The 20,457-nt window shown below is 35.4% G+C and overlaps 1 protein-coding gene and 1 pseudogene across 2 annotated transcripts; both read right to left on the bottom strand.

The window, feature by feature from the left end:
• Positions 1-950: 950 nt before the first annotated feature.
• On the bottom strand, positions 951-14,153 carry LOC311578254 (vomeronasal type-2 receptor 116-like; the record flags this gene model as incomplete). The annotated part of the gene is made up of 6 exons (XM_084748112.1): positions 951-1,870; positions 4,809-4,932; positions 6,291-7,097; positions 7,488-7,767; positions 11,409-11,549; positions 14,110-14,153. 6 exons carry the CDS (start codon positions 14,151-14,153, stop codon positions 951-953), a joined length of 2,316 nt encoding a protein of 771 aa, XP_084604238.1.
• Positions 14,154-16,943: 2,790 nt separating this feature from the next.
• Positions 16,944-17,232, bottom strand: LOC311592886 (small ribosomal subunit protein eS21-like; annotated as a pseudogene). The gene has a single exon. The product of its transcript is annotated as a small ribosomal subunit protein eS21-like (transcript).
• Positions 17,233-20,457: the final 3,225 nt, after the last annotated feature.

Consider the following 20,457-nt stretch of genomic DNA (forward strand, 5'->3'; position numbering starts at 1 on the left):
ATTGTACAGTTAGTTGATACTTATCTTTTGTATGTTCTTTCTGGTTCTACCATGTTACATATTCTTCTTTTTGGGTAAGACTTTTAGAAAAATGGGATGTAATTGGATGTACTATGTATTAACACATAAAACTTAGCCCAAATCAATCCCAAAATCCATGCTTTCAACTATTTTATGTTGCTTTTTAATAACCCATGATGTCTAACTAATGGTGCTAATGCATAGGTATGGGATCATTTGGTGGAGCTTTAATGTACTGCCAGACTTCAAACTGAACAAAGGTGAAATTATCTTATTCCAAGTGATTTTTATTTGTATCATTTGTAGGTTTAGCATACATCTGTAGTTTCTTATAAAAACAAACATTCTCTTTATTGAACAAATATCCACATACTCTTCTCTTATAATTATTTGCTATGGAACAGAATAATAACACATAATTTCTACTAGAAGAGTGAAATTAAAAGTCAATTTCCAAAATCCAGACCCATTTCCCAGCTAACACTCTTCAACCACAAGTGTGAAAATGAGGTAAACAAGTATTATAAGTGTATAAATGACTGATCAAAAAGGTTGATCCATGTGAATTAGCATCTAGGTCTAAGGAAGAACAAGAAAAGGAGGAAGAGCCAAGGAAAGCTACAAATTGCAAATAACACAAGGATGTTTCCTGGCAGTAAGACAAAAATAGCATAAAGGGTTAGAAACAGACTTAAACTGCTCAGATTGCTTTCTAATCCCTTATATTATAAAAAAAAACTCATTTATTTTTATGGTAGCCAGGCTAAGAAATAATCTCAGATAACTAGACATTTAAAAAAATAATTCCAACAATCTTAATTTTCATTTATTAATGAATACAAGTTGCATGGTCTGACCTAAATTTGATGATAAAAAGAATCAGTGTAATCATTTTGATAAGTTTGATCTAGCAAATATGTCAGGAAATTCTAATGAGCATTATCAATTTTAAAATGCAAATTATGGAACTTCTGAATGGAAGTTTTCTCTGGTCTTAACAAAATAACGAAGCACTTTGGGGCAAAAATGCAAAGAAGCAGCCCTGCACTGGAGGCCAAGATACAGAAGACTTCCACAGCCACAGCAGCCTTGCCCTTTGTACTGTGGTAGACAGGTAGGAAGGTGACCCAGACACTACAGAACACTAGCATGCTGAATGACAGGAACTTGGCTTCATTGAATTTGTCAGGTAGACTCCTGGCCAAGAATGCCACAGTGAAACTTCCTATGGCAATAGAGCCCAAGTATCCCAGGACACAATAGAAGGCTGTAATTGAACCTTTGTTACAGATGATCAAAATGTACTGTTTTTCAACATGTACATCAGCATTGACAAATGGAGGGGAAGTGCCCAGCCAGATTCCACAGAAAACCAGTTGAATCATGGTGCAAATTGGAATGATGAAGTTAGGTGCCCCTGAGAGCAGAAGCCACCTCATCTTTCTATTTGGATTAGTAAACTTGAAGGCCAGAACTACAGTAATAGTCTTGGCCAAGACAGTAGAGGCAGCCACAGTGAACACAATTGCAAATGTGGTCTGCTGCATGATGCATGTGGCCACATGGGGACGGCCGAGGAAGAGCAGGGAACAGAGAAAGCAAAAGATGAGTGAGATGAGAAGAACATAGCTGAGAGTTCTGTTGTTGGCCTTGACAGTGGGCGTGTCTTGGTGCTTCAAAAAGACACCAAGTGCAAAAGCAGTGAGAGCAGAGAAGCACAGGGCCACGCAGGCCAGAGATAATCCCAAAGGGTCTTCATAACCTAGGAACGCAATAACTTTTTTGAGGCAGCGAGTTCGTCCAGAGTTGGCATATTGATCATCTGGGCACTTCATACACTGATTCATGCCTGGTACAGAAAGCAAACTTTCATCAGATTTAATTTTTCTTGTTTATTCCAAAGTCATATATTGATGCATCGGAATTTTTTTTTTGTCAAATTTCTCATGTTTTGTAAAGGTGGAAAATTAAATTTGGCTGATGTGTAGGAATTAATAGCAATTTCCAATCTATTATCTTGGCGCACTATTATGCAAATCAGTTTTATATATTTATCTTGCATGTTCAACTTTAGTAGGTTGCTGGAAAATAATAGACTGTGATAGAATATTCGTGTTTCTAACAATAAATAGATTAATGAGAGAAATTTATAGAAGCACATTTATTTTTAACATTTCTGTAAGCTCTCAAGTGCAAAACTATATAAGCAGATTCTTCTGCATATATTTTGTCATTTCTCTCAGCTACAAGGCTGAAATGACATACCAATATCCTTATGCAACTGTTTGAGTATGCAAACACCACTAAGGGCAGATAGTTCATAAAGACCGCATGAATGGTGTCAAGAAAAACAGACTGCATTAGACATTTACCACTTATAAAATCTCAATATGTTAAAAGTATTAGATTTACTAAGTGGTTTCAAGGAATGAATTTTACTAAGAAATTCTATCTACCAGTTTTACTAACTTATATAATATTTGACTGTCAATGCTCTCTAAAATAATTTTAGACATTTTTAAATGATCAAGTAGTTAACTGTGTTCCTAAAAATTTGGTCATTTTGATAAATAAATGCATAGTATTGTCAACAACTTATCTATTAAAAGTAACATCAAAATTAGTTAGAGTCTTTATCAAAAGATAAAGTCAATATTATTTTAGCAACTTTTAAAAAAGTATGATATCAAAGACCCCATTCTGTTCGAATGATCAGATAACTAAGTATTTCCAATCATGACTAGGAGGTGAACTTTTTTTACATTTGAGTAGAATAGGTAGAAAAGACCAGTTATTATGTACTGACTTACTGATTTATTTAGTAATTTACTTAAATAACTGCTTGTATTTGCTATTTGTCAAGAATGTCTTCACTGGATACCTAGAACCTGGAGAAATAGTTAAAACAATGAATCTTTGCCCTTAACAACCTGCTGACTGCCACACATAAGCTTCTGTAAAGTCTTTCTTGCCTTCAGACTCTGTCCTGTGGTTTTAAATTATAAAATGAGAAACAAAATGGATCAGGAATCAAAGCCTTTCAGGAGCTATTCTGGTTTCAATCCACCAGTGACATCTCTTTTTCACTTTCTTTGGTCTCAGTGCTTAAGCCTCTATGACTCCAACAACATGATCTGAAAGCACATTCATATGGACATTGATATTCATCTTCAAAACCTCTGGCAGTACTCTAAATAACTAAATGTTTCTCTTATATTTTATTTTAATAAATAGTTTTAAAATGAAATTAAAAATATTCCTAAGTGAGAGATGATGCTAAGCTTAGTTTTAATATTTTTTAAAAATGAAAATATTTATTGAGAAAACAATGAAAGAGTTTTCCATCTCTTAAGGACATAGACATGACACACAATACATGATAGAGGGGGCAATCCTTCTAAACATATCATGTAATATATAATATGATATCTTCAAATCTATTTTAATTTTGGATACAATACAGACAAAATTAAAAACAATGATATCATTAATCCCATCCAGGAATGTACATTCCTTTGCTATTAGTTCTTTCTCTCATATTTTTCTAAGTACTGTTTTCTAAATTTCTGAACAAAAGTATTTAAGTATTTTATTTAGCCTAATAATTTAAAAATTATTTATTATGAGATATTTTATTTCAAGCTCTTAAAATACAAAAAGCAGTGTAGTGGTGCATGCCTTTAATCCCAACACTCAGGAGGCACAGGGAGGCAGATCTCCGTGAGTTCGTGGCCAGCCTGGTCTATAAAGTGAGTCCAGGACAGCCAAGGCTACACAGAAAGAACCTGTTTGGAAAAACAAAACAAAGCAAAACAAAACAAAACAAAAAAGAAAGAAATAGCAGCATGCAAATTTTAAAATCTTTTTGTGAATTAGCATTGTTTTTAATTACTCAATATTCAATACATTTAAAACATAATTTTCTTAAATTTATTTTCTATGTAGTATTCCATCAGCTTCTTTTTCTCAATAACATGGTAGTCTACAACATACGTCTAACACGTCAATATTTTTTTTTGTGGCTGTACTCCACATGTTTATCAATGAAAGAAAAAGATGTTGTTCTGCCAGTTAAATGAAAGTTTAAGTTTATTATTTATGTATGCGTTGGAGTTGCAAAAAATAGCTTCCATTTTTCCATTACTGGATATACTATCAATAGCATCACTCTCAAAAGTTCATATCTCTATTTTTCACAAAGAAGTTATCCGTCACTCAGTAATATGAAATATTTATGTTCATTCTTGTTTTCAAAATTATTATAAAAATTTATTTTAGAATTTTATTCTGCCTTCAAATCCATTTATGGATTAGGTACAAATAAAAATGCTACCTACAAAATAACAGCATTATATATGATAGAACACTCTATAAATGCATGTTTCTCAAAGTTCAGAAACTCTGAACATCTACCCATTGTCACAAAGCTTGTAGTGTAGTAGATAAAATACGAAGCTCACATGTTTTAGAAAATATGAAAATTATATTTATTACATAATGCTGTATTATACAGTGCTGAGTTCTAGGCTAAAAATAAGTGCTATAGAGATGCTTAATGCCATAAAGCAATTTCCATCAGATACTATTTTATTTCATGGTTTTAAAATAATGAATTAAATCATAGTTCAGGACATGTGAGTGTGGTATTCAAAGGGGCAGACTTATTGAATTGTTTTATTTTATGATGAGATTTATGCCTTCAGTTTCCATAAGACCTCTTTGAAAACTATGCTAAAATTAGGGAAATTACTTATTCTATTTAAACTTTTCATGACTTATGTACTTACCTGTCATGTTAGAAATTTCATTCTCTGGGCAGGGGGTACAATCAAAACAGCAAACAAGCTTTTCCTCCTGAGGGGATTTCCTGAATCCTGGACTACAAGGTATACTGCAAATTGATGTTGGAGTCTGAGGAAAATCACAAATGGATTATAAAAAGATATTTCCCCACTTCAAATTGTAGCAATGACTTAGAAAATGGTACCATTGGAAAACATCCTTTTCCACAGTGCATTAAATTAAGGAGGAACATTCGATTTTATTTTGTAATTACAAATTATAAATGTATTGTGACTTATGCAATGTGACACTTACAGGTATATGAGTGTTTATATATACATATACAATTTATATCTATCATAGGTAAATAGATGATAAAAAGTTAGACAGAGAGCTAAATTACTTTGAATAATGTTCTGAACGTAAGTCTAAGAATGTGGGAAATGACTTAGTGAATACATATGAAAATGATATATGCTATGGCAATGGTCAAGTCATTTTTGAGATTTTGTGGTACTTACATTGCATAGAATTACAAGTCAATACAACACACCTGTCTAAGGTCTGTGTTCCACTCTATCATTTCTTCCGACATATACAATTGCCGGCCATGAGATAGGTATTGGAAAAAGTTTCCTATTTTCACCTTAAGTCCAAGCATTGGCAAAAAATCCATAGTGTGGTAAATGTCATACTCTGTGTCCATTTTTTCTTCCTGACTCAGGTCCACTTGTTGTCCAGCAGGGTTTATAAACTGGATGTTTTTCAGGAAAGGGACCATCTGAAACATTTATTATTTTAGTTTCAACTATGCCTATAGATTAGGAAAGAAAATATGAAGTTTAGATTGCCTTCAATTTTTATTTGTTTGCCTAAAAATGTGACTAATTACAAGTAGTTTGATAATAGGTAGGAAAAAAAACCAAGTATAGGTAAGATAACATTATAATTCAGAAATAGCAGATTCTCAATGGAGTTAATTCTCTAACACACGCACACCTCAGTAATATGCCTGGAGAGTAGGGTAACATTCTCCACCACATTTCCTCTATAATATTACCAGATAAACAGATAGGAAAATGAGGTCCTTATTGTTAATGTGACAAACTTATTTCCTGTTATTAGAACTGTACTTATGACATTGATCCCCAACTTCTTGATCACTAAAAATATCAGTCAGCTTCTTGTTGCCAATAAAAATTTTATAAGAAAGCATTATATTTTTTTTTCAAATTTGAGAAATAAGAAATATATTTGTTTTAGAAATATTATGGAAACTACAATCAGCTTGGTTTATGAAAATCTGTGTTTCAGTGTTGCTGGAATAGAGTCCAACCAACAATAAAATTTACATGAAATACAATAAAAGCACAGAAATGTACGTGTTTGAGAGAAAATATCTTAGAAATACTTGGATAGAAGCTAGGGCTTCCATGAGGAAGCTTGTACCTATTTCACTACATGATACACCATGGAATACACACTACCTGCCAGGAGTCAAAGTCAAGCTCTTTTCCAGCAGTCATTTGCCATGTGTCTACTTGTTGCTGAAGCATCTGATGGAGCGCATGGGCTACAGCATACACAGCATTATATAGGTCATAACTTGTACCACTCAAGGACATTTCAAAATGGTGCTTGAATAACCATTTGAGTATTGTTTCATTTGAACAATTTTGCATATTTTTACAATTAGATGATGCCAAAGAACAATTACAATACATCCACCACAATCTAGCCAAGAAAAAGTCATCACTGTAGTTGGAAGGGTATGCTGTCTGGATAAACGTTTTAAAACCAGGTACTTCAGAGTAGTGGTGTGAGAAAGTGAGAGTCCCAAAATAAGACTTAAGGAGGAATTTTCCATTATTTATGATCATATCCCACTGAGAGGTAGTGACCCAGACTCTTTGAATGTTTACTAAATTCCATAGTCTCAAGTTCACTTGTAGATGAGAGTCTTTGTCTCCGTAAATGATAACCACTTTTGCTGATGATGTCACGATCTGGTTATAATAGGTATCTGCCCTTTGCAAAAAAATCTTGTTGTCATCTATAATAATACTTACAAAGGCTAAACATACACTGTTCACTTGCATTTCTCTTCTCAGTTCCAAGAGAAATTGATATCCTGGGTCATCATCTGAAACAATTGCTCCCACCCAGTTCCAGCTGAAATGGACCAATAAAGACACCATGGCCAGTGCCAGAGATGTGTCCTTAGGAGCCATCTGGAATAGATATGGAAACTGTTCTTGATTGCTCAGGAAAGGATGAAATGGTCCATAGTAAAGCTGAAAGAAGTTGAGCATAACAAATAACTTGGATAAGAGGGAATACATAATGCTTAGTCAAAAATAAGTGTGCTAAAGAAAGCCTGAGTGTCTTAGGAAGTGTTGACTTCTTATCCATTATTAAGGTGGTATGTAATTTCATGTATCTTATAAGGTACATAAAAATCCTAAGTCTTCTAGTAAAACAATTCATATTTCTGATGTTCCTTATGTCTATTTGTGTTAAAGTAGTGGTATGAGTCTCTAAAGTGTCTCAGTATTTATGCTTTGAATTCTATGCATCAAAATAGACATAATCCACCCCATTTGCTTCCTTCCAATCAGCCTTGGATCAGAAAATCCAATTGAAAGGAGTCAATGTTTCATTAAAACCAACTCCTCGAACCTTACCTCTGGCCTCTTAGAGATGTACAGGAGCGATCCAAGTATGGCGGATGGTAACCACATTGGTCCTGTAAGTACAATTAAATATCTTCTGTGATTTGTACAACAGAAGTTAGGAAGAAATTCACCTCTTTTTGAAGATAAACTGTTTATTCTCCAATCTTCGAGCAGGCTACATTCGACTTTAACTAGCAGTGAAATATTGGGTAGAATATGAGGGTTTCTATTGATTTCATCGAGGGCAAAATAAAGAGACAAAATCAAGTGGATATTCTTAGCTGTCAGTCTGAAATCAGAGCAAAAAATCATTAGAGATCGGACTTTAAACATATTGGTTATGTATTTAATTCTTGTTTTGTTGGCCCATTGCTTTGGTGATACAAATTCTGTTACTGTGCCATATGGGAATGAGAGATCTGTGGAATTATGTAAGGTTTCTAATAAAAAGACCTTGGGATGGATATCACACAAGCATGATTCTATTATTTTGAAATTTCATACAATTTTATTCACTTTTCTGTGAGCAAGGTGAGAAGCATGTCACAATGGACAGTGAGTCTGCTTATTCCTTTATTTTTGAATTCTAATACTTACCACACATGAACAAATGCAAGGGCATAATTTGATACCTAGATTGTGATTCTTTTTTACACATAATCCGCTCTGGTCAAAACATGGTTTATTTATATGTACAAAGTATCAGTAGCTAAGTATATTGTCTGTTTCACCAACTCTGAGAAAGTTTTTAAATTTATGGAAGTAGCACAGTTATTTTTGGTCTTTCTCTACACTTTAAGTACATTTTTTCCTATTTCTATTCTGTTTGATGCTGAGTAATTTTTCATGATATGCTATTGATAATATCAATGACTGTTTCTCATGAAGAGTGAGCTCTTCTCTCTTTTGGTAGGTCTATAGAATTCTAATAATTCAATTCATTTTTAATCACCCCTCTTAACATCAAAGACCATCATTGTCTGGACTGATTACTACTGTTTTGTTCTGGTTAATAAAGATATTTTTCTTTTGTAATCCCTTCATTCTAATCTCCACATTATTAATCCAACATGTATTTTTGTTGGTTGTTTGAGATAGGGTTTCTCTGTGTAGCCCTGGCTGTCCTGGAATGAAACATATTTTAGCAAGATAAAGATTTTTTCTGATATCATTTTCTTATTCAGTTCGACAATCATATGTATCAATCTGTATCATTTTATTCTTTTTCTTATGACTGTTCCAGCTTTTCTTTCAGATCATGTTGTGTTTTATTGCTTTATGACCATGTTACATATTAAAGTGCATTAGATCAATTGGTTGATGTGTAGCTGGTATGATCTCTGACTTTTCCCACCAATTATGGGCTTTGCTTGCTTTGTTTTGTTAATGTTTTCCAGACAAGCTTCTTTTGGGTAGCCTTGGTTGTCCTGGAACTCTCTCTGTAGACCTGGTTGGCCTCCAACTAACAGAGACCTGCTTGCCTCTGCTTCCCAAATGCTTGGATTAAAAGCATGTACCACAACCACCTGCCCTTATCTGGGCTTTTAGTTGGAGATTATTTCTTCAATAATATGCCATATTGTTTTCTGATTCCAAGCAAGGAAATGGCATGACATTTTCAAATTTTAAGGCACTGTTTATTTTTAAGTGCCAAATTTAGTGTTCGTCATTTGCTTATAACATTAAGAAAATAATTTGATAATATCTATTGATCATTTCTATTGGTGCAGTCTCACCATATTATTTCCTTGAATTCACATGTGTTTCTGAAAAGTTTTTTTCTTTATTCAAAATAAAAAATATTCTGTATCCTGGAAGTCCAATATCTTTATATAGCAGAAAAGAAAGCAAAGTCAATTCTCCCTTTTGAAATTAGAAAAATCACTAAAAATGGATGAATATTAGCAACTGATAAATCATAGAATAAGAAGAGCAAATTTTCTTGGTTTGTATCCCATAGTGAATACAAAAATGGCCTAGATGAAGAACCCATATGCCAAAGCATACCAGTAGCATAAATTAGACATTATTGGTTAAAAATATTTTCAGGAGGATAGCAAATGTCATCAAAACATAATATAAAAATTCTTAAATAATAAAAAATGCACTTAAGGTAACCAGTCTCAAACTACATAGCTTTCACATTTTTGGAATTTTGACTTAATGTGAATGGAGTTAAATTGGCTTCAGTCCTTGATAGTACTATACATCTAGGTGAGAATGAGGGAGTGATGGCTAACTGCATTCCCCTCATGTCTTAGATAAACAAGAGAAAATATCAGGAAAACCTGGGATTCCAAAATCACCATAGAGGGCACCCAGTAGGAATAATTTAATCCCCCACATAAAGTTTACTACATTCAGATATTGTCAAACTGAAATTGTATCGTTCCATTTGAAAACTCTTTTGGTACTCTTATATCAGATCTATAGCCATCCTTAAAACACACAATAATGAAATAGCTATGAAATCCCCCTCTTTTATTTATCAAATAATCGCAAGCTCCAATGAATAACTGAAGCCACAATGAAAAAAACTTTGCTCAGTCACAGAAATTCTGATTAGGTACGTCATCATTAGATAAGTCATGATTAGGCAAGTTGGCCTATGTGAATTCTCATTTGTTAGACCACATTCCAAGAATGCTAATACAACTCAGAAGTGTAGTCACCTTACCAGAAATTGGGTAAAACAACATTCCTTCTGAAAGAGTGAATTTGTAAAAACTTTCAAATGCAGATTATGGGTCCAGTATATTGAATGAGTATTTCGATTTAAGATGAAAACAAATTCATACTGTATGAATTTTTTTCACATACTCTAATTTGACACAAAACAAATTTCTAATGTTTTACTTGTTCTGTGAAGAAGAAACAATGACTAGGATATTCACATGTCTACTTCTCCAGGTGCAGTAAGATGGCACAAGATGTTCAACAGGAAGAGTCAGACACAATATGATGGTATTTTATTCTCCCTAACATTCAACATTAGTACTATTAGAAACCTACCACAATTGAAAGTTTATCACAAGTAATAGTCAAGGAACATATTTTTCAGTGCTCATGTACAAATGGCATTCACCCAATTAGTAAATAACCTTTGAAAATGAAAGAAATTTAATAAAACAGTGAGAATGTTAAAGGGTGATTTATTTATCTAGTGTTAGACTCTTACATAGAGTGAATAAACACAACCATTTCATACACGACTTAATTATGTGTAAATATTAAAAGTTAGAAAAACTGTGAAGCTTTTTCTTTTGTCGAACAAATGGTGAAAATGTTTTAAATTTTATATATGATTGCTACACTCATTTATAAATTAAAACTTTGGAAAAAAAAAAGACCTGGATATCTGGCTATGTATAAAATTTAACAAAAATCTATTCAGTTCCCATATGGACCTTCTGTTTCTGAACTTCATTTCAGCCTCAGGATTCTATCAGCTCAGTAGATCAGAAATGATGACATATATATTATATTTTACAAAAATGTAGTATTGTCTTAAGAAATGTACACAGGAAGCAGGACAGAAGTATTAAGGAAATCTCTTCACAGGAATTCTAAGATGATAAAAAGAACCTTATTACACTACTGAGAGAAACCTTTTACTCAATCTCTAGGAAATGAAGTGATGGCAGTAGTTTGGATTATGCTTATCAGAGGCAACACTTGACACTGAAATAGCACTGCCACTATTAAAAGAATCCCTACAGGAAATAAAAAACGTAGACAGTATATGTCATTCTGGTTCTTGCATGAAAAATACAACTCAGAAAAAAATGAATGAGGTATACTTACAGTATGGGAAATAGGGTAATAAGAGCCAAAAAATGAATTTTGTTATTTATCAGGTAATATGCTGGGGTAAATCAGATAAAAGACATGAAATATTGGTGCAAGGAGAACTAAATACGCGGCACTTACCGCTTATCTAGGTTCCCACTGAACTGTTCATTCTTTACATAACCAAGCTTTGTATAAATAGAAAATAAACAATCAATATCTTTGTCTCCCTCCCATGTTTTCTTGGTTTTCAATCTCCAAAAGCATCTGGGGTCGTCTGAACTACAGAAAAAGAAAGAAAGTTTCAGAATCCCGAAGAGAACAATCAAAGAGAACATCCTGTCACCAAGATGAAACTATTGGTAAAAGTTCAGCAAGCCAAGCACAGGAAACCATGTGTGAAATATTTCTGTGTACACATGTAAGCCTCTTTTTATTACTATAGTCACTAACGAGTGCATTTATGTTTCCCAATACTTTTCTTCTTTGCTTTTTCTCTGGAGAACTGCTAAGAATTCTCAGGCCTCAGGCTCTGCATCTGAGTTCCTAGGTCCAGGTGCAATCACCATTCAGTAATTTTGTTTAAGGACTATTCTTCCTTCCACAGTATTTGTGATTCTGTATATATCAGTCAAGCAGAAGGCCACAGGCAAGATTCTTCCTCAGTAAATTATGTAATAAGCCTAGTTCACAAAGTTGCTTTTCTGATCACCATTTGAAATACGTGAAGCTGATTACATCATACATACTAGACAAGTTTGAAGTGGAGGCATAAGAAATAACTACTCTTAGACAGAGTATTGCAGCCATACAGGTATCATGAGCATGGATATCTGTGATATGGAATGTATTTAGTGTCCAAACATCATTCATCATCATTCACAGATCTCTCTCTCTCTCTCTCTCTCTCTCTCTCTCTCTCTCTTTCTCTCTCTCTCTCTTTCTCTTTCTCTCTCTCTCTCTCTCTCTCTCTCTCTCTCTCTCTCTCTCTCTCTCTCACACACACACACACACATGCACACGCACACGCACGCACACACACACACACACACACACACACACACATTCATACCTTAGTGGTCTGATACTGTACAGAATCTCCCACCGTTGCAGGAATTAGATAGAGAATGAATCATCATTCTGTGTTCAGCCATCAATATTTCAATATTAAGGCAGAAATTAATATGTGCTTTTCATTCATAATGAGGGCTTCATTTCCAAAGATTGATACCTCGAGCTCAGACATATCTCTATCTACTATATTGGTTTCACCCATTGGTTTTTCTTTTGTATCAATAGAGTGCTCCCTGGAATTGACTCCATTGTTTCTGGATCCATTAGATTGGATATATATATATATAAAAGAATACAGCTTGGTTTCTTTTTCTTTCTTTCTTTCTTTCTTTCTTTCTTTCTTTCTTCCTTTCTTTCTTTCTTTTTCTGATGTGGAGGATATTGTTTCTGGCTTTATCTTTTTTCTTGTTGAAAATAGCTTCTTTTTCACATATTTTGATTAGAGTTTTCCTTCTTATTACTCCCATTTCCTTCCACCTCTGTTAAAATCCTAAACCACCTTCTTTCTGTCTATCATTAGAAAACAAAGAGGCTTCTAAGGGACATTTAGAATAAAATGAATAAAACAAAAATAAAACATAAAGTAACCTATTGAAATTGGTAGATGCAAAGAGAAAGAAAAGAGCCCAAAAGAAAGCACAAGAATTAGAGAGCCACTTGTCCTCATAATAGGTATCTCATAAAAATACCAACTTGGAAGCCATATGTGTGTGTGTGTGCACATGTGTATGCATACAAAGTATCTGTAGCATTAAAAAATAGAAGTAAAAATATTCAATAAAATAAAATATTGACAGAATAAAGATACTTTAAAAAACAAAAAACAAACAAAACAAAACAAAACAAAACAAAACAAAAAACTAAAATATTGTCCCATATGCCACTGTGAGACAAGAAACCTTCAAAGGTAAACGTGAGTTCATTTTATGTTGACCATCCACTCCTGGGTAGTTTTTACCTACTACCCTTAAGAGTAGTAGTTTTTCCCCAAATGAATGTCCCTTGGAGTAAACTAAAATTTCATTTTAAAGTACTTATCAATTGGAGATTGCTTCTGTGTTAGGCATAGGAATGTATGTGTCTACTTTCAGCTTTATGGGCATTGCTCATATTAAACTAGAGGATTCTATGTCTTCTTTAGCTCTAGTTTTGCCTACTCTTCTAAAAAGTTCTCTGAGGCCCAATGAGAAGGATTTTAGGGAAGTATTCCATTTAGGGCTCAGTACACTAACATCTCTCACTCTCTGCATAATGCCTGACTATGATGCTCTGCCTTCATTCCCATCTGCTACTGGTGGAAGCTTCTCTGCAATTGCTGAGTAAGGCACTGATACTGCATATATATTCATCAAAAGCCAACTTAATTGATTCTCCCTCTCTGTCTCTCTCTGTCTCTCTCTGTTTCTCTCTCTCTCTCTCTCTCTCCCTCCCTCCCTCCCTCTCTCTCTCTCTCTCTCTCTCTCTCTCTCTCTCTCTCTCTCCTTCTCTGTTTCTGTTTCTTCCACCCCTCTCTCAGATAAGTATTATTTAGTTTTACCCTAAATACCTGTGTTATTAAGTCTCAGGTTCTTGATCATCCAAGCAATGTTTGGTATGGGTTTCATCTTGAAGAGAGGGCCTTAAGTAAAATCAGATATTTGGTTGTTACTTTCACAAACTTTGTGCCACCATAATGTTAGCACAACTTGTAGGCAAGACATCTTAGTAGATCAGAGGGTTTAAGGCTATATTGGTATTTACATTTCTCCTTTGGTAGTATGCAGAGTACCTTTCTGTATTAAAGACATTAGCTTGTAGGACTGAAGACTCCATGTAGGCACCACCTGTGTTTTTCTATATTCAATGAGTTGTATAGGGGCTATTTTCAGCAATGGGGCCTTTCTTTCAGTTTGTGGAGGATAGCCTATTGTGTTGGAAACAGCTTGGTTTGTTCGAAGCTTCTAATAGGAGCCTTTTGTTCCAAAACTATATTATATACAACCCAATCCTAGGACTGGAAGCTTCATTTGGTGATAAAATATGGCAACTTGGAGCTTTGTCTCCTCTAGCAATGGTGATTTCATTTAGATAACCTTCATATCTGCATATATTCTAGGAAGCTTGAGGTAATTTCCACACAACCTTCAAACGGCCGTTTATTTTAGCTGCATATCTCCATATTCCCTCCCTCATAACACTCACCACTTTATCCTCCCATTCCACACTCATATCTAGTTAGTCTATCTATCCATTTCTTAGGAAAATGTGTCTATCACCCCTTGCCCTTTACTATATTTCTAAAGTGTGTCGTTCTATGGATGGTATCTTTGGTTATGGTGCTGGAGAGATAGCTATAATTTCTACATCTGGATCTTCAGGCAGCAAGAAGAGAGACACTGAGCCTGACTTGAGCTTCTCAAACTTCAGAGCCCACCCTCGGAAACACATTTAATCGAACAAGACCATGAAGACTCCAGCAAGGCCACAACTAATAGTGCCACACCCTATGAGACTAAGGATATGCTTTCCTTCTAACCACCATATTCTACTCTCAGGCCCCCATAGGATTATAGCCATATCCAAATACAAAAATGAATTCAGTCCAAAAGTCCCCATAGGATGTAAGAGTGTGAATGCTGTTTAAAAGTACAAAGTTCAAAGTTTTTTCAGACTCAAGGCAATCTTTTATCTGTAACCTCTTGTAAAATAAAAAAAAAAAGCAGATTATGTTACATATAAAAAGGGAGGAAAGGGAGCATAGTGAGGAAATACTGGACCAAAGCAAGACTGAAAAACAGCTGGACATACTTCAAAATTTGAAATTCCATGTCTGATGTCAAATAGCCAAAACACTATGAATGTAACATTTATACAATTACTGATTGTTTCATGATTCTTCTTCCTGTAGGTAGTTTATTGTAAGTAGGTGTAATAGTATAAATGTATATGTAAAAAAATAAACATAAAAAATCATTCCTCAGAAATCTAACTACATTTACCTTGTTTCTCTTCAGTTGTCTCCTCTCTCTGTTAACAGCTTCCCTTGGCAGGTATTCCATAGTTCTGGCTTCCCCAACAGCTTTATGTCTCTAAAACAGTCAGGCCTCACCTTCATAGCTTCATGCAGAGGCCTTTCAGAGCTTTAATTTAGGGACATCCTTGACAAACACATAGCCTCCATAGTTTTCTTACTACTCGTGGTTCTGCTGTTTCTGGGACTGAAACATGTCCTACATTTTTCATATATATATATATATAGTGTGTGTGTGTGTTTCCTTTTCACACTGAAGAAGATGGAGAACACATAATATATGGTCAGATATTTAGCATATATAATTTATAGAATAGATGCACTTATGAAAAATGTTATTAAATTCCTTTAAATATCTATAGATGTGATTTTAATATGTAAAACAATATAAATAGATGTTAATATGATCTTTTGATTTATTTTTTGTTTATTTTTAATATCCTTTACATCCCTCCCTCGTCACCTCCCAGTCTTACTCTCTCTCCCTCATTCACCTGCCCCTCCCCTAGTCCTCAGAGGGCAGAGCCCTCCTCCCCCAACATCCGACCTCAGCCTACCAAGTTTCATCTGGACTATCTTTGTCCTCTTCCTCTTTGGCTTGGCAAGGAAGCCAACAAGTGATCCAAGAGTATGCACCAGAGGACAAGTCAGAAGTAGACCCTACTCCGCAAATTATGGAACTGACCAGGAGACTGTGCTGCCTATCTACTACATCTGAGCAGTGGGTCTAATTCCTCACCATGCATGGTCCAAGGTTGGTGCATCAGTTGCTGCAGCACCCACCTCCCCAACCCAGATTTGTTGGCTCCATTGGTTTCCTTGTGGAGCACCTGTCCCCTCCAGCTCCTTCTATTGCCCAGTTCTTCCATAAGACTCATTGTGCTCCTCTGTGAATTGTAGCTGTGAATCTCAACATCTGCTTCCATCCCCTGCTGGGAGGAGTCTTCCAGAGGACCTCTATTGTATGCTCCCATCTGTTGCTTTTATTCAGCTGCTTCCTGTGATTATTCTATGTACCCTTCTGAATGAGAATTAAGTGTTTTCCCTAGGGTCCTCCTTGTTATTTAGATTCCTTAGGTCTGTGTATTGTAGTGTGGCTTTTCTATATTAAGTGGCTAATATCCACTTATAAGTGAGAATATACCATGCTTTTCTTTCTGGATCTGGGTCAACTCACTAAGGATGATCATTTCTATTTCTTTCCATTTGCCTGCAAACATATAGATTTCCTTGTTTTTAATAGCTGAGTAGTATTTCATTGTGTACATGTGCCACAGTTTCTTTATCTATTCTTTCGCTGAGGGGCGTCTGGGTTGTTTCCAGATTCTGGCTGTTATGAATAAAGCTGCTATGAATTTAGCTGAGCAACTATCCTTGTTTTATCTTTCTGGGATACATCTGGGTCTTGAGGAAGAAATATTCCCAATTTTCTGAGAAATCACAAGATTGATTTCCAAAGTCGTTGTACAAAGTCATCTCACCAGCAATGGAAGAGTGATTCCCTTTCTCAAAATCCTTACTAGCATGTGCTATTACTTGAGGTGCTTTTCCCTTTCTCATTTTTATTTATGACAAATATTCCCAATCTTTGATCAAAAGTTCTTGGAGACAATTCAATCAGCTTTAGCCAGAGGGAGAATGGAATCATCTGACTCACCCATCCTGCAAATGGTCCTGCAAAAAGCATAGGTTTAAACTGGCCGTTAAACCGGTCTGTAACCTTGTCAACCTCGGCCACATTCATCTGGATGGATGCGTCGTCCTTGGCACCAATGATGCGGATGCTCGTGGAGCATTTCCATGGCACATTCAGGTGCACGAACTTACTGGGGTCGTTCTGCATGTCGAGACCCTGCCTGCTCGCTGATCCAGCCAGGATGCAGGAAGGAGTTACCTGAGTTTTGTATCTTAGCCATTCTGAATTGTGTAACATGGAATCTTAGAGTCATTTTTATATGCATTTCCATGATCACTAAGGACATTGAACATTTAAATGTTTCTCAGCCATTTGATATTCCTCTGTTAAGAATTATCTGTTTAGTTGTGTACCCCATTTTTAATCAGATTATTTGGTTTGGTGGTGTTTAATTTCTTGAGTTCTTTATATATTTTGGATATTAAGCCTTTGACAGATGTAGGGTTGGTATTTGTATGAACTAAAACATCCTAGACACACATTACTGCTGTGTATAGTTGCTTCCCATTTGAATTAGAGAAATATTAGATTATCAGTATCTCATTTCCTCTCCCATAGAGGCACATTTATTACATCATACAAGTTATAGAGCCCTTAAGAGTATTAAAGATACACTCATAATGCTCAAAGTATAACTGGTTCTTTAAAATGTATTGATCCAGTCTAGTTATCATTGTTATTTGTTCACAAAGTCACAATGACTCAATATTAAGGCAGCAACAGCAACATTTATGAGATCAATGTTAGATAGGATGATACTAACTGAAGTAGAAGTTGTGCTTCGATGAAATATTAGAACCCAGTGACAAGAAACCCATGAATCACAATATACAAATCAGGAATCTTAGGCTTGTGGATATCACACTAGTGCAGATAAGCAAAATGAAACACAGACACTAAGCAATAAATAGAAGGAAAAGCTGTCAGTCTCAGAATGATCCTTCCTGTACAAAAGTGATTGGCTTTGGAGCACCTTGCATGGTTTCCCAACTCAGATTATAAATACATAAATCTGTGAAATTCTTGATTTTTTCCAATCCTTTGTTTTCAATACACCCTGATTACAGTTTGCCCCCCTCAACTCCACACCCTCACCCCTGCCACATACGTATACACATTTCTCTCCCAGAGATACACTGCTCCTGTGTTTCCCCACAGAAAAGAGCAGGCCTCCTAGGAATATCAACTGAAACACAGTATAGCAAGATACAATAAAACTAGGCACAAACCCTCCTTTCAAGGCTCAGTGAATCAATCCATTATGCAGAAAACATTCTCACGAGTAGATAAAAAGCCAGAGACACTGCCACTCCCACTGTTAGGAGTCCCACAAAACACCAGCCTAACAACTACAACGCATATGCAGACAATGTAGCAGACCCTTGATTGCCACCTTGCTCCTTGCTGCTTAGTTGCTTGCTATCTTTCTATCTGTCTTCTTGTTTGCTGTTACCCATCTTCCTAACCCCCTTCTTGCTGTTGACTGTCTACCTCTCAGACTTGCTGTTCCCTGTCTACCTCTCTGACTTGCTATTCTCTTTCTTATTCTAGCTTACTCTTATGTCTGTTACTTGCTTTCCCTCACTCCTTGGGCCAACCCCAGTATTTTATTGAAATGAAGTTCAATTTTTTCCATTACAGATTACATCTCTGATGATGCTAGACAAAGCACTGATTGATTGCGTGCATGCGTGCGTGCATGTGTGTGTGTGTGTGTGTGTGTGTGTGTGTGTGTGTGTGTGTGTGTGTAGTATTTGTATTTTATCAAAGGTCATTGGGCTATCTAGTCTTAGGTTCTTGGTTACCAAAACAGTATCTGATATAAATCCATCTTGTTGAGTGGCCTTCAGTCAAATCAGTTGTTTGTTGATTTCCAGAAGCTTTGTGCTGCCATTACACTGGAATATCTTAGTGTCTAGACCACATTGAATGTCAAAGGGTTTGAAGTTCTATTGGTGTTTGTTTTCCTTCTTCTTTGGTAGCATGCCAGGTAGCAACTTGTCCTAAAAACATTAGGAGGTAGTGGTAAAGGCCCTATAGGCACAAGCTTCATTGCTATATATTCAATGAGTTCCTTAGGTATTGTATTAAGATATGAGAGCTTGCTGTCAGTATTTACAGAGAAACTTACTGTTTCTTGGATTGTTTGGGAAATTCCATATGACCCATTTGTCTAATAACTCAATATAACCTAATCCCAAGACTGGAAGCTTTCTTGTGTGATAAGACATGTTTGATTGGCCTCTTTTTCCACCTATATTTGAACACTTTTATATGGATTCATGTCTGAGTCTTCAGTAAGATTCCCTTGAGCAAAATGCCAATTTTTGTGCTAATACCATTCTGTTTTTATTAGTATAGCTTTGTAGTACAACTTGACATCTGTGATGATGATACTTCTTTCAATTTTTTTATTATTAAGGATTTATTTAGATATCCTGATTTTTTTCCACACAAAGCTGCAAAATTTCCTGTCAAGATCTGTGAGGAAATTTTTAGGGTAATTTTATTTAATCTGTATATAACTTTTAGTAGAGTCACCATTATTTTCTATGTTAATCATTGACCATAGGAGAATGTTTCATCTTCTGATATCTACTTCAAAGACTTCAAGTGTTTATCATATAAGTTTTCATTTGCCTAGAGTTATTGCAAGATATTTTATAGTATTCCCCATCAGAAAATATAGTACTTACCATCCCAAGATTATTCACAAAAACTCAGCATAACAAGATACAATAAGACCAGGCACAAACTTTCATATCAAGGCTTGCCAGGGAACCCAGGGGAAGGAAAAGTGTCCCAAACGCTGCCAAAAACAAAAACAGATACTCCCACTCCTAACTTTTAATAATCCCACAAAACACCGATCTAACAACCATAATATATATGCAGGTAACATAGAACAAACTCTTGAAAGCTCCTTGACTGCTGCTTCAGTCTCTGTGAGCATCTGTGAGCTCTATTTAGTTGAAGTCTATAAACTATATTCTCCTGGTATTTTAAACCATTTGGGATCCCACATTTATCCCTCCCCCTTTTCCACATGGCTTCCCAAGATCCATGGGGGAGGAACCAATGCAAATCTCCAATGTGGAATTTCCATCTACCTAACGTATGGCTGTGAATCTCTCTGTAGTTGCTCTCATCAGCTGCTGGTAGAAGCTTCTTTGATGACAGTTGGGCTAGGCAATGAACTATGAGTACAGAAGGATATCAGTAGGAATTATTTCATTGATTTTTTTCTTTCATAGGCAAATTTGGAATACTTAGCATCCAGTTCCTCATAATCCAGGCAATGTTGGCCATGGGCATCCTCTGATGGTGTAACCTTCAATTTAGACCCTTATTTGGTTTGCTGCTACTATGAGTTCTGGGCCTTGTAGCACCCCCAGTAAATCATATAGGCA

The sequence above is a fragment of the Acomys minous genome, assembly GCF_964271855.1.
Source record: "Acomys minous genome assembly, chromosome: 2".
NCBI lineage: Eukaryota > Metazoa > Chordata > Mammalia > Rodentia > Muridae > Acomys > Acomys minous.